Below are 13986 nucleotides of genomic sequence, written 5' to 3' on the forward strand. Positions count from 1 at the left end.
TGTTCTGAAAGAATGAAGTTGAAACCACACACTTATTTCTTTCTCTCCTTCCTTCCTCCTCTCTCTCGCTCTCTCTCGCTCTTCAGCTTCCCCCCCATGAATGACTCACGGAAACACAGAATACCTCATTTTGAGGCAGATTGCTACATTGCTATTAACTGTGTCGGTTTGTTGATCTCTATCAACAGTCGAGGTCTGGATTCAATCACCGCAGCAGATTTGTCCAACTTAAAATGGGTCTCAAAATAATGTGCCTGTGTATAGTGCGGTCTTAGCACAGTAGTCACAGAGCTGATTGAGAAGCAGTCCTTTAGCTAAAAATAGAGACGTTCATGTTATGAATTTATTGAGTCTTAAGACAAGCAGATGCTAACGTGTGTATATTATGTATGCGCTGAAGAATTGGTGTCTAAATAAGCCTAGTGGGGAGCTCCCGAGTGGCACAGCAGTCTAAGGCACTGCATCTCAGTGCTAGAGGCGTCACTCCAGACACCCTGGTTCGAATCCAGGCTGTATCACAACCAGCCGTGATTGGGGGTCCCATAGGGCGCTGCACAATTGGCCAAGCGGCGTCCGGTTTTAGCCAGTGTAGTCCGTCATTGTAAATAAGAATTTGTTCTTAACTGACTTGCCTAGTTAAATAAATGTTAAAATAAAAAAAAATAAAAAAAGAGCTTTAAGCTAAACCAATCAAATGTGTTTAGACGGTAACCCCATAATATTTGACAGACTGCTGAAGGTTTATATTACCCAGTATGCAGAGTATACACGTTAACAGGGTGTTTAGCCTTTGCAGCTATCAAATGCAGTGTGTTTACATCTAGCCACATACCACCAGACACGGTGAGAATCAATACCCCATCCAGATTCACCCATCTCTGCTTACAGCATCTCTTTGTTTTTACGATGCAGTCATTTCTTTTCAGTAACTCCTAGCAGAGGCTCATTTCCTCCGAGCTGACATTGTTGTGGTGTGTCTGAGTGGGAGGGGCCCTCTCGGAGCTACACTAGTTCACCCCTCCCTTGTTGTGTGTATCGACACATCCTAAAAGCAGCCAGCAAGTCCACTTAAGAGTACTTGCCAACTGGGTGAATACAGGGTTACTGCTGCATAGAGACTGCAGCTGGGAAGAAGGCGTGGTGAATGAGGAAGCAGAGTGACTAAGAGAGGGATGTCACCGAGGGGGGGGATACCTCCTAGCGTTCCTCACCTCTGTAGGGGGGCGAGGGAGCAGCTCAATTAAATTCAGAGAAGAGACAGCTGTGTGTGTGGTGTGAGAAAGAGAATTAGAGACAGCACAGTGTGTTTGTGTGAGGCAGAGACGTGTGTGTGTGAGAGAGAATTAAAGAGACAATACACTGTGTGTGTGTGAGCGAGGCAGAGACTGCTGTGTGTGTGTGTGTGTGTGAGCGAGGCAGAGACGTGTGTGTGTGTGAGAATGTACTACTGAAAGGACACGTAAAGGTTCCAGGTGAAACGAGGGTGAAGTAGTGGCTGTTATTCAGTAAGGCATCTTTTCTCTGCTTCAGTTTCAGCACATCTGCCTGGCGTTCTCAGAAATAAATCATTTAGAAACTCAATATCCGAAGAGAGACGGGGGATTAAATTGTCTGTGGACTAAAATGGAGGAGTAAAAAATACATTTTGCGTGTGAGACTTTGTGTCCGCTTCCCGTATGGCTGAAAAGAAAGCGAGGGAATTGGAGTGATTGAGGAAATGCCTGGCTCGCTTCCGAGTAGTCTCCTTGAATGTGAAATGATTGAGATTGTCATGGAAACACAGGAGACTTTCAGGGAAAGGGAGAAGTTTTGGTTGATGGGACAGGAGATTTGAGTTGAATGTGCATGCAGAGGTTGAGAAGGCGCTCTGCCCCCCCCCCCCCCCCCCCCCATTGACAGAGTTCACACTGGCAGCAGAACTCGGTACATTCACGCTCCACACATTATCTGGAGGGATTTTAATAGACAAGAGTTAAGTGCACCAAGAGTGTGTCCAACCGTAGGTTATTATTGGATATTTACAGTTCTATAAATATGGGTACTTTACCTGTACTGTACAGCTAGAACCTCAAATCGTACTCATCATTATTTTCAACATCATCCCACATCCATGTTATTTTCCCTGCCTCTTTCCTGTTCGGAGAATCTCTTTCCTGTTTGCGATTCTCCGAAACAGGAAAAGATTGTTCAGGTGGTATCTGCTGTTGTGCTCCTCTTCCCCTAATCTCTCTGACGTGACAGTAATATAGGCGGTGATATAAGCTCGATGTGATCATTTTCACCCCTTTCCAGTTGATTTAGTCCTGACTACCCCTGTCCTATTTCTCCCTGTGCCATGGCTTTGACGTTTTCGCCTCCCCATACCCAGAATTAGATATAGACATCAAGGCCACGCATCTCCTAAGCCCTCTGTCTTGGCAGGGCATTCCAAGCTGCCCTGTATGAGGTCGGAGTTTGGAATGGATCAAACTGCAGGTGGGCGTCAGCCTCTTATAGCGTCATGTGGCTCTGAGTTGAGTTCCTCCATTGGACAGGTTCCTGGTTTACAGTGGGGGAGCGCTCATAGCCTGGGGTTAAACTAACTGACCCATTTGGTGCTGGGGGGGAGGGCAGCAGTATGTTGATGTATTTCATCATGCATGACCACAGTGCTAGTCATTACCACTTCTGTAGTCCCCTTTCACTTCCTAATCCCTGTCCCTCTCTCTTGTCTCTGCGTTGTTGTGCCCGATGTACGCCTCGGTCAAAATCTCAGACCCGGGATTCGTCACATCGTGTGTCACAAAATGTTTTCCTCATTTTTGTTTCTCTACCGAAACAAGAGTGGACCGGCTCAAACTTGGCTCACACCAACCGTACTAGGACCGTAGAAATGGGCAACGGGGGGCTGCAAAAAAACTGCAACTAAAGGGGAGGAATCAATCCCAGTCTAATCGCTACAACACTGATCGAGACACCACCACCTCACTGACCGCATCTCACCAGGAGAGCACCAGAACAACAGTACTACTCCTACGGAATGAGGCCCATTAAAAACCAACCAACCCCCCCTCCCTTTCCTCCCCCCATTTCTTTGTCTCTACCTTTTGCTCCCCTCCTCCCCCCTCTGCAGAGGCCATAGTGGACCCGTCCAACGCGGGCGTGGTGGCGGGGGCTATCATCGGCAGCCTGCTGGCCCTGCTGCTGGTCAGCGCGCTGATTGCCGTCCTGGTGACCCGCAGTCGTCGGCAACGGCGCGGCTACCCCGGCAACGGAGAGCCAGGCGCCTACGGGAACAAGGCCCGCCTCTTCGGCGGAGCTGGCAACAAGAATGGAGGCACTGGGCCCAACATCAACGGGCCCATCTATACGTACCGCGAGAGTGACCCCGGAACGCTGGCCAAGGTTAACGACTTCCACGGCCCGCCAGGCTCCAACCCCACCGCCCACGACATCCTGCTGAGCAGCGAAATGGATGAGGCGGAGCGCCGGAAGTTCGACGCACTCGACGACAGCCTGGAGGAGGAAGAGGAGCGCTACGACAGCTTCAGCGTGGGCATGGCGCCAGCCTATCACATCCACCGGCGCGACGAGGAGATGGGAGGGGTCAACATTTACCTGGATGACGACATGGAGTCACAGCGGGACGGGTCGGTCATCTCCCGGACTGCCATCTACGTCTAGAGAGGGACGGTCAACCAACTGGGTCCAGGAGGGAGAGCTGAGGACAGGGAGGAGAGTCCACCACCAACCTCCAACCACCTCTCTGGAATGATACCACCAACCACCCTTCCCCTGCATACTATAGAGACATGCTTCGCTTATGGTTATTTTCTATTAAAATAAATCACTACAGAAACAAAACAAGGAGTTGAAACTGATCTGTAACTGATGGACAAGCAGAATGATAACTTGAGGGCACTGCTGAATGACTAGACGTCTCGAAGTCAGTCAGTCTACCCCAACGATTAAACGATGTATCTCCTATTCGATGCTGCTTACTGCTCCATTTCATTTCAGCTTAGCAAGTGAAACGTGAAGAATGGCCGTGTGACTGCGTTAGTAGCCAACTAATCCACAGGACTGCAAACACCGTAAAGACTTTTCTTCTTGGTAAGGAAATGTACCATTCAATGTCATCATGGTAAAACTTTAGCCGCATTCATAGATGGTCACACTAGTTCTATAACCACTGCTACTGCTTCAAGATGTCCTCCGGTGAACCGCGGTGTAGAGGGCAAGGAACAAAGCTGTAACTTGCTTAATGTGCATCGTAACAGGCATTCATACACAGTGTTATGTTAATGGTCTTTGTATTCTCAAGATGTTTGGGCCTTAAGGCCTCGTGGAAGCACATTTGGTTTTAATGACTATTAGGCAGAGGTTCGTCCCACCAACTTAGTTTCCAACTTTATTTTCATGCACTTTTCCTTCTTTCTAATGGCTTTGTGATTATTTTCTTTTACATTTGGGAGACCAGCGACATGGTAGACCAAGCCGGGGATGGGGTTTGAACGAGAGAAGTGGAGTGACCAGATCCGTTTTTTGTTTTTTTCCCACCTGAATGTTGGCTCTGTTCATGTTGGTGGAATGTCACTGCTAAGCAGGGGTCAGCGGGTCAGCTGGCACCGTCCGAGGTGTGCTAGCCTACCATGCTTAGGGTCCATAACCAGCTTGTCTAGTTTGCCTAAGGACAGATAACAGACCCACTGACAGATGGACAGGCACACCCATCTCTAACTGTGCCTCCTGCTCTGCCTGTCAGTTTGACCAATTAGAAGGGAGCACACTCCATTTCCCCGGCAAGTCGATCAATGCGCCGTCTTTTTAATGGCAACGAGATGTTTCGCCGCCGACGCTCGAGGATCAGAGGCAGAGGCGGAATATTTCCCTCTCTGTTTTTACCAGAACAAGCTGTTCCTACCCCGCATGTTTAATTCAGGAGTGGAAGAAAAAGTGTTGCGCGTTATCTTGTGCAGAGGGATAGAGAGAGAGGCTGATTTCCGGCTGGTATTGAGTACTTGTGCGATTTAATCCAGTTAAACCCGAGCTGCACATAAGGCTGAAATTACGAAATTTTGCTCCCGAATACAGTAGGAATTATGAGGTGGTATGAGGTAGACTGTCTATGATCAATTATCTACTTAGACTTAGAAATATTCTCTTTTTTTTAGCAGGGCGGAATACTTAGAGTATTTTTATTTATTTTGCTGGATCTCTCTAATCTCTTCTGGCCTTCTGAGGGGGCGGTAACACATTAAATACGCCTGTGACTGTGTGTGGGGGTATTTCTGACCATGTGCGAGGCCCATTAGTTCTAAGCCTGGCCGGCATATGTGTTTTCGAGTTCTGAGTGGACCGAATTTGACTCTCTGCCAGACCTGGAACGAGGGTAAGGAGCTAACCCCACCCGCGGTATGTTCCACTGTCGGATTAGCGGCGTACACTTTAAAGCAGCGGCCGCGCGTGGGTGTGCTGACGAGTGTGTCAATTGTGCAAGGGTGTGTGTAGCGTGATTGAACAGATTTGTGTCGGCGAGTGGATTTTGAGTTGTGTGTGTATATCCCACACGCTGATTCACTGCGTAATAGCTCGATATTATGCAGGAGTTGCATAATTTCATACATATGGATTGCTAAGCCTATCATGATTTTATCTCGGAGTCATTCATCACTCATTTCATGCACAGTAACCTCACTGATGAAGGGGTTGTGGGACGGTGATAGGAAACTGCTTAGCACGAGGACCCGCATGGACATGAATATTTCACTGGCGGAGCCGGAGTGACTCAAAGGGCCTTTGGAGTGGTCTCCTGTGCCACCCCTGACAGATGAAAACTTGATTGGGTATTGGTATCCGGGCAGCTGCTCTGAAAATATTGTGTTCGACTCCTCCTTTGCCTTTTATCACATATTCATATCACATTATCAGATCATCACCACTGTGTCCAAATTAACGGGTTGTTTTCCTTATGATGTTTTGTGCGAATCGGTATAAGCATTTTTTTAAATGAAGAAAAATAACAGTCTTCTGTGAAGTGTTGGTTGTGTATTTCTTGATGTAGAATATCCATGTAATGAAGTAAGTGTGTATTTATCTTCGAGGCTTCCTATAAGAAATGTTATTTTAGAAGTGCTGTGTAGATTATGGTAAATTGGTCCATTTATCACAGACTACTATTATGGGAATTGGTTGGAAAATAACCAATGACTACAAATGACCTTACTGTAATTACATGTGTGTCAATGCATGTATCTTGTAGCCTACTGGTACATAGAGGTACATTATATTATCGAGGGCCTTGAACTCCAAGCTGCTCTCACCATCTTCTCCACACAAACACTCTCTCTCTCTCTCTCTCTCTCTCTCTCTTCCACAGATAAACTCACATGAGAGCATATAATCACCTTCTCTCAAGATCTGTTTCACCCATAGAATACGCACACACACACACACACACACACACACACACACACACACACACACACACACACACACACACACACACACACACACACACACACACACACAAATATCTTTCCCCGACCTGACACACACCTTGAGTGCAATGCCTCCCATTAGCAGGGGCAAGATTGTTCCTCGTTGGGCTCCATCATCATTGTCCATCTTGCTATTAAGATGAACAGAGAGAGAACATCTCTCTCTACAAAGGCTTAACCTTTCATTCCCCATTTCCTGGTTTTTAAGAAGTAAACCAGCACCAATTTCACCAATTTCACATGGAATAAAAAGCAACGTTTCTGGGATGCAATTACTCTCCGTGGCTAAGGGCAGTGGTGGTGGTCATTTTAAGAAGCCTAATGGGTCACGACAGCCTACGATTCATGTCCGACTCTAATCTCAAGACAACCAAACAAAGCCTTAAATTCACAATTCCACCACATGCAGTATTCCCTGTGTCCCTCGTGTACATAGTATACATAAATCGAACATAGCGTGCAACAAGCATGACTAATTGATGTGGTCATGTTAGCCTAGTTGCTGGCATAATAAGATATTAATTTTTCCCGGCTCAATTCTACAGTGGGGTATGTTTTTTTTCTTGTGCACAATATTGACAGGATTATGACCTGGAGAATATGACTAATATTAAAATGCTCCTATATTCCCAGATGTTTGTCTCTCACTACAAGCTGCTAGTATAACAATGTTTTCTGTATCACCATCTGACATTGTGGTTGTTTCGTTCCAGTTTGTCCTGTCACATTATTTTTGTATTCTGGTGTTATTAAAGTATGATGGATTTCTAAATATGATTTGAGTCTTGTGTGTGACATTCAGACAGCGTAGTGGTCCATCTGTGAATTTGATTGTGTGTAACATGTATATCGACAATGTTTTGCTTTAGCCCTTGCTGTTATTAGGTCTACCTCGATATAGAACTGAAACGATTCTCATTATTACACCAGTGGAGGTTCCTCAGAGGAAGAAGGGAAGGACCATCCTCAGTGGATTTCAGAAAAACAAAATAGTGAAACAGATTAAATATATTCACGTGACCAAATAATTGATTAAAACACACAGTTTTGCAATGAAGGTCTACCGTAGCCTCAGCAGCACTCTGTAGGGTAGCACCATGGTGTAGGCGGAGGACAGCTAGCTTCCGTCCTCCTCTGGGTACATTGACTTCAATTCAAAACCTAGGAGGCTCATGGTTCTCACCTCCTTCCATAGACTTACACAGTAATTATGACGACTTCCGGAGGACGTCCTCCAACCGATCAGACCTCTTGCTGCATGAACTGACATGTTGTCCACCCAATCAAAGGATCAGAGAATGAATCGAGTACTGAAAGCTACAGCTAGCTAGCACTGCAGTGCATTACATGTGGTGAGTAGTCGACTCAGAGAGAAAGACTAGTTATACAGTTTTGAACAAGAGAGGGAGAGAGAGGATTTTTTTATATACTATATTTCATAGTATATATTCTTTTCACTTTCACTTACATAGCTAGTGTCAAATGCAGCTAGATCGTTTAGCCTACTCAAACACCCGGCTCTAACAGAGAGGGATGCTATGTTTGCTAGCTGGTTATGGCTGTTCGACACTGGAACTCTTCCAAGTAAAGGTAAGCTTTTGGCTTTATTCAATTAATGCCACCGGGGCCTGCCGGTGTAACTGCTAAACTGATTGCTGCTGACCACACTGTTCTGCATGATTGTAGCGGGTTTACTAACGCGTTAGTTCTAGTAGCAATGCCTATGTTGACTATAACCTGACAACAATGTAGGCTGTGTGTAGCAGTCATGGTATGAAGGTTAGGCTTAAAGTTGTTTTCGCCTGGTCACAGACAGCTGATGCACTGCACTGAAGTCCACAAGCGAAGGGAAAAGGTGAGAGGAGGAGAGCACATAGATGAGAGAAGGAATTATATATATATATATAACGAGCTGTTTGTATGTGTCCGGTATGAAAGTTAACTGTTTGTGTTCAGGGGTGTATTCATTGCGGCGATTCTGTTGAAAAAAAACGTTTCTTAAGCGGAAGCGAACAAAACGGGGATAAACATACCTGAATTTGTCCAATAGAAGCTCTTGTTTGCAACCCTAGATCAGCTAGATGCAGGCAAGACTGTGCAAGGTGGTATTGAATGTGTCACTGTCACCATTATTACTCAAAATTCTCTCGAGCTGTGCACCTACGTTGTAAACTTTCATTCGTTGGCTAGTTTGTAGCAACCTCATGATGGGAACAGGGAAAATGAGAGTCATGTAATAGCCTAAACTTATCAATGTTACATTGAGCTGGGTGAATGGAATATGAAAAGTCATCCAATATGCTGTAATAAGGCCATGTTCATAAAAAAAGAATCATCCTCCCTCATCTTAAACCGCACCAACCGCCACTGTATTACACAGAGAACTGTCTGTTCTTTGTTACATTTATCACATTGTTCCACAACATTCCTATCTAGACCAGTGTAATTACCCAGAGTGCTAGAGAAACTATATGGTTATTCATGTGTAACAATGCTATAATAAACGTAGCGTAACCATCATGCCAAGACTACTGATGACAACGAGCAGTTTCTCAAGTAGATGCATTGAGGGTTCCCTGAATGAGTTGTTCACAACAAGTGGGCTGGATGGTGTTATTTTTAATGTTGGTACAGTTCCAAATGATATTGATGGACATAAATAAGGTGGCTTATTCAGACAAACCTGTGGTACTACATTGCCACAACATCCTTGACTGTAGTCTATGAGAGGGACCGTTTATGGTCCTCCTGAGGCCACTTTAGGTCCTCGTCCGTCGCCTTGACTACGCCTCTTTGCGGCACTCTGTCAAACCCTCTCTTCATTCGGACCTTTTAACTTTGTTGACCTAATGCAGGCGATTGTGACATGAATGGCATAGTTTCAGTTAAGGGAACGGTAGTGAAAAAATAACCTTTGAAGATCTCTGTACATCAGGGTTCTCCAACTGGCCCCAGGGTTCTCCAATTTGGCCCCAAAATAGAAAGACGCATGTGATCATATGCAAATGTAAGCAAGGTTTTAAATTGTGTTTTAGTCAAATATTATATCTCTTTGGTCTTTTTGCAGTCTGCAAATGATTTGTAATTAATTATGGTCCGCCCCCCGACCATCCGCTCAACAAAAAATCGGACCGTGGCTGAATCTAGCTGCTGATCCCTGCTGTACATGGTGTGGAATTGTAGTTTCCGAAAGTCAACCTACCTCAAGTCTGCTGGCATGTAAAGGCTTTGAAAGGTTAGACATTGTGAATGACAAACAATTACCTCAGACAATCTACAATCTTTGGGTGTCAACTGACAAGGTGGAAGGATAGCAATTGTTTTTGGCGGGGCACACAGGCTGAATGTTAAATAATGCACCAGGGCGCATAACGACTGAAGTAGACCTGTTTATTTTTTAAGGTAATGTAATGTAGTTTTTCAAAATTGTGTCATCAGGTAGAGCTGACATGCACAAAAAATGTGTTTGCATATTATTTGATTAGGTCCACGTTGTTTTGAACAGTGACTGAGATGGAACTTCTTTCCTCACGAGACCTATGTGTTAGAGAATGTGGATTTTGGATTTTGTAGGTCACCGTCTATGCTAATTATTTTCTTCATTAGAAACGACCCTTTATCCCCCAGTATGAATGGAAGACGGACATGTCAGAATTCCCAGGCATGTAAAAATTCCATGCCGAATTAGAAATTAATTGTCAAGAATTTATAATTTATATTGAAATTGAGATATATACAAAAACTGTAAAATAAACAGCCTAACATATTCTCCCATGGCATTATTGTGGAATGTCATTGTTGAGACTAAGTAGACCATAAAATTGCACTGGAATGCTGAATGCCGGAATATTTGAAATAATTTTCCTTGACTCGCCAATAAGTGTCTCGCCCACATGACCTGTAGCTCGTTGTTTACCTTTGGGGTTGGGACCTTAGCCAGAGGATGGCAGGGCTAGCAGAAACGCTTGATAGACTACTAAGTTCGGGTCTGCCGGCCGCTTGCCTGCCTACAATATATCGACAGGCCACTAATGACTCTGGCTGGCCAGTATTAATGGACCGGCAGGGCTGTGGACGGCCGCAGGGGGCCTTTCATTGAGCCCTGTGTGGACCGCCCTGGAGCCTAGCTGCTCTGCTCTCACCTTTCCCGCGCCACTCAGGCTGAATACATTGACATAGCTTGTCAGATTAATGGCCTAAAGCATTTTTTCTCCAGGTCAGTCTCTCAGCGGGATGGACAGATGGACAGGATTTGCTCACTGGTTGACTAGTTCGCCGCCTCCTGAATGTTCTCTCAGTTTCTCATCAGAAACTGTCACATTTGTGTCTGTTTTGCTGTCAGTTGTCACAGCACCTGAGAGCTCAAATCAAAATCAAGTAACATTTTATTTGTAACATGCTTTGTAAACAACAGGTGTAGACTAACAGTGAAATGCTTACTTTCGGGTCCTTTTCCAACAATGCAGTAAAAATATAGTGACACGAGGAATAAATACACAGTGAATACCAATAACGAGTAAAAAATAACATGGCTATATACACTGAGTGTACAAAACATTAGGAGCACCTTCCTAATATTGAGTTGCACACCTTTTGCCCTCAGAACAGCCTCAATTTGTCGGGGGATGGACTCTACAAGGTGTCAAGAGTTCCTGGCCCATGTTGACTCCAATGCTTCCCACAGTTGTCAAGTTGTCCTTTGGGTGGTGGACCATTCTAGATACACACGGGAAATTGTGAAGCGTGAAAAACCCAGCAAACACACTAACCGGTGCGGCTGGCACCTACTACCAAACCCCATTCAAAAGCACTTAAATACTTTCTCTTGCCCATTCACCCTCTGAATGGTACAGATACACAATCCATGTCTCAATTGTTTCAAGGCTTGAAAAATCTACACTGATTTGAAGTGGATTTAACTGGTGATATGAATAAGGGCTCATAGCTTTCACCTGGTCAGTGTCATGGAAAGTGTTCCTAATGTTTTGTACACTCCAAATCGACTTACAAGTAAGGTTATGGGCCTTGATCAAGGGCACACCATTAGATTTTTCACCTAGTTGGCTTGGGGATTCAAACCAGCGACCTTTTGGGTTACTGGCCCAACATTCTTAACCGCTAGGCTACCTGCTGCCCTATACAGGGAGTACCAGTACCAAGTCGATGTGCAGGGGTACGAGGTCATTCTAAAAACAGCAGCTGCCAGGAAAAGCCTACAGTAATGTGTGATACCTGTGTGAAAGATCACATGTCCCTCGCTGTTTTTGTGAAATTAGTCATCAGCAGTGGAGTTCACATTTCGCAGGTGTGGCGTCTTACGCGTGAACCTGCGCATGAGGGAAAACTCAGAGCGAGCTTACATCGCTGCAGCACCTTTGATAAGGCAAATGTAGCAACAGGATTCAATGTATTTCCTGAGGTGCTATGGCTTACCATCTGACCTGGAATCAGCCTCCACTAACCTCTCACAGTGGTTACCTGTCAGTATCTGAGGTGATGTGGGTTAAGCTAATTGTTCCTAGGACAGTGGGTAATGGACAGTCCAGTGATAGCTTTCCAGCTGATCTGGAATCAGCATTTACCAACCACCCACAAAGTGGTCACCTGTCGGTATGTGGTGTTATGCGGTCTAAAGTAGCTGATCCTAACTGATCCCAAGGCAGTGGGTAATGGATAGCACTGGCTCGCTAGCTACAATGACAAGGTTCAGAACGGAGAACCAAGGAAGTGACACTGAGACAGGGAGAGGAAGTTGACCGTGGGCACTTGGAGACTGGACATGTCATTTTTGGTTCGGCTCTCTGCACAGCGGTGACAAAAGCAAAGGGTGAGAGATACCAAACGGCTACTCTCTTTCTCTGGCTTGAAAAGATAAGACGGACACCCCTGAAACGCACCACTGCACCATCGCTTCTCTGGTGCCCATCGTTCCCTGCGAAATGATGGCCAGAGCACCAGTTATCGAAACCTTGTTATGTTGGCTGCGAAATGATAGTCATGCTCAGTCCTGCACCACTGCTCACAGCCAAATATACTGTCTAGAGGGCTTTAAACTCACTACCATTTTATATATATGTTTTCTCCTCCGTCTAGTACACTATCTTAAGCTCACGATTCAATTGATATTATTTAAAGGGGGCAATCTGCTATTGCTGAGATCTTCAGAAAGTATTCATACCCCCCGGTCTTATTCCACATGTTGTGCTGCGGCCGGAATTCAAAATGTGTTTTTTTTCCGTTTTTTTTCTCATGTTTATTGAAAACGGCGACTTGATTGGAGTCTCTGGCCAATTTCAATTGTTTGTACATGATTTAGAAAGAAACACCTGTTTTTATATGAGATCCCACAGTTGACAGTGCATGTCAGAGCAGAAAATATGCCATGAAGTCCAATGAACTGTTTGTAGACCTCCGAGATAGAACTGTGATGAGGCATATACAGTGCCTTCGGAAAGTATTCAGACGCCTTGACTTTTTCCACATTGTGTTACCTTACAGTCTTATTCTAGAATGGTTTCAATATTTTTGTTCTAAACACAATACCCCCATAATGACAGAGCAAAAACAGGTTTTTATACATTTTTGCTAATTTATTCAAATAACAGATGCAGCACTCCATCGCTCTCCTTCTTGGTCAAATAGCCCTTACACAGCCTGGAGGTGTTGGGTTATTGTCCTGTTGAAAAACAAATGATAGTCCCACTAAGCCCAAACCAGATGGGATGGCGTTTCACTGCAGAATGCTGTGTTAGCCATGCTGGTTAAGTGTGCCTTGAATTCTAAATAAATCACTGAGTGTCACCAGCAAAGCACCCCCACACCATAACACCTCCTCCGCCATGCTTTACGGTGGGGAATACACATGCGGAGATCATCCGTTCACCCACACCTCGTCTCAAAAAACACTGCGGTTGGAACCAAAAATCTTCAATTTAGACTACAGACCAATGGACACATTTCCACCAGTCTAATGTCCATGTGTTTCTTGACCCAAGCAAGTCTCTCTTCTTCTTATTGGTGTCCTTTTAGTAGTTGTTTCTTTGCAGCAATTTGACCATGAAGGCCTGATTTCACAGTCTCCTCTGAACAGTTGATGTTGAGATGTGTCTGTTACTTGAACTCTGTGAAGCATTTATTTGGGCTGCAATTTCTGAGGCTGGTAACTAATGAACTTATTCTCTGCAGCAGAGAGAGACAGTTTCATCATAGCGCTTGATGGTTTTTGCGACTGCACTTGAAAAAACGTTTACAGTTCTTGACATGTTCTGTATTGACCTTCATGTCTTAAAGTAATGATGGACTGTCATTTCTCTTTGCTTATTTGAGCTGTTCTTGCCATAATATGGACTTGGTCTTTTACCAAATAGGGCTATCTTCTGTATACCCCTTACCTTGTCACAACACAACTGATTGGCTCCAACGCATTAAGAAGGAAAGAAATTCCACAAATGAACTTTTAACAGGCACACCTGTTAATTGAAATGCATTTCAGGTGACTACCTCATGA

The 13986-nt window shown here is 44.8% G+C and overlaps 1 protein-coding gene across 2 annotated transcripts in view; it reads left to right on the plus strand.

The window, feature by feature from the left end:
• Positions 1-13986, plus strand: part of LOC139558697 (poliovirus receptor-like) — an 84675-nt gene that overhangs the window by 31848 nt on the left and 38841 nt on the right. Inside the window, exon 7 of one of the 2 annotated variants that reach the window (XM_071374018.1) lies at positions 3113-3843. The exons of the other annotated variant lie outside the window; for it this stretch is intronic. Coding sequence (XP_071230119.1) covers positions 3113-3663 — 551 coding nt within the window. The 3' untranslated portion in view covers positions 3664-3843. Of the gene's footprint in view, positions 1-3112; positions 3844-13986 lie in introns of those variants that run through there. 2 annotated transcript variants of the gene reach the window in all.

Source organism: Salvelinus alpinus, chromosome 29 (assembly GCF_045679555.1).
Source record: "Salvelinus alpinus chromosome 29, SLU_Salpinus.1, whole genome shotgun sequence".
Taxonomy (NCBI): Eukaryota; Metazoa; Chordata; class Actinopteri; order Salmoniformes; family Salmonidae; genus Salvelinus; species Salvelinus alpinus.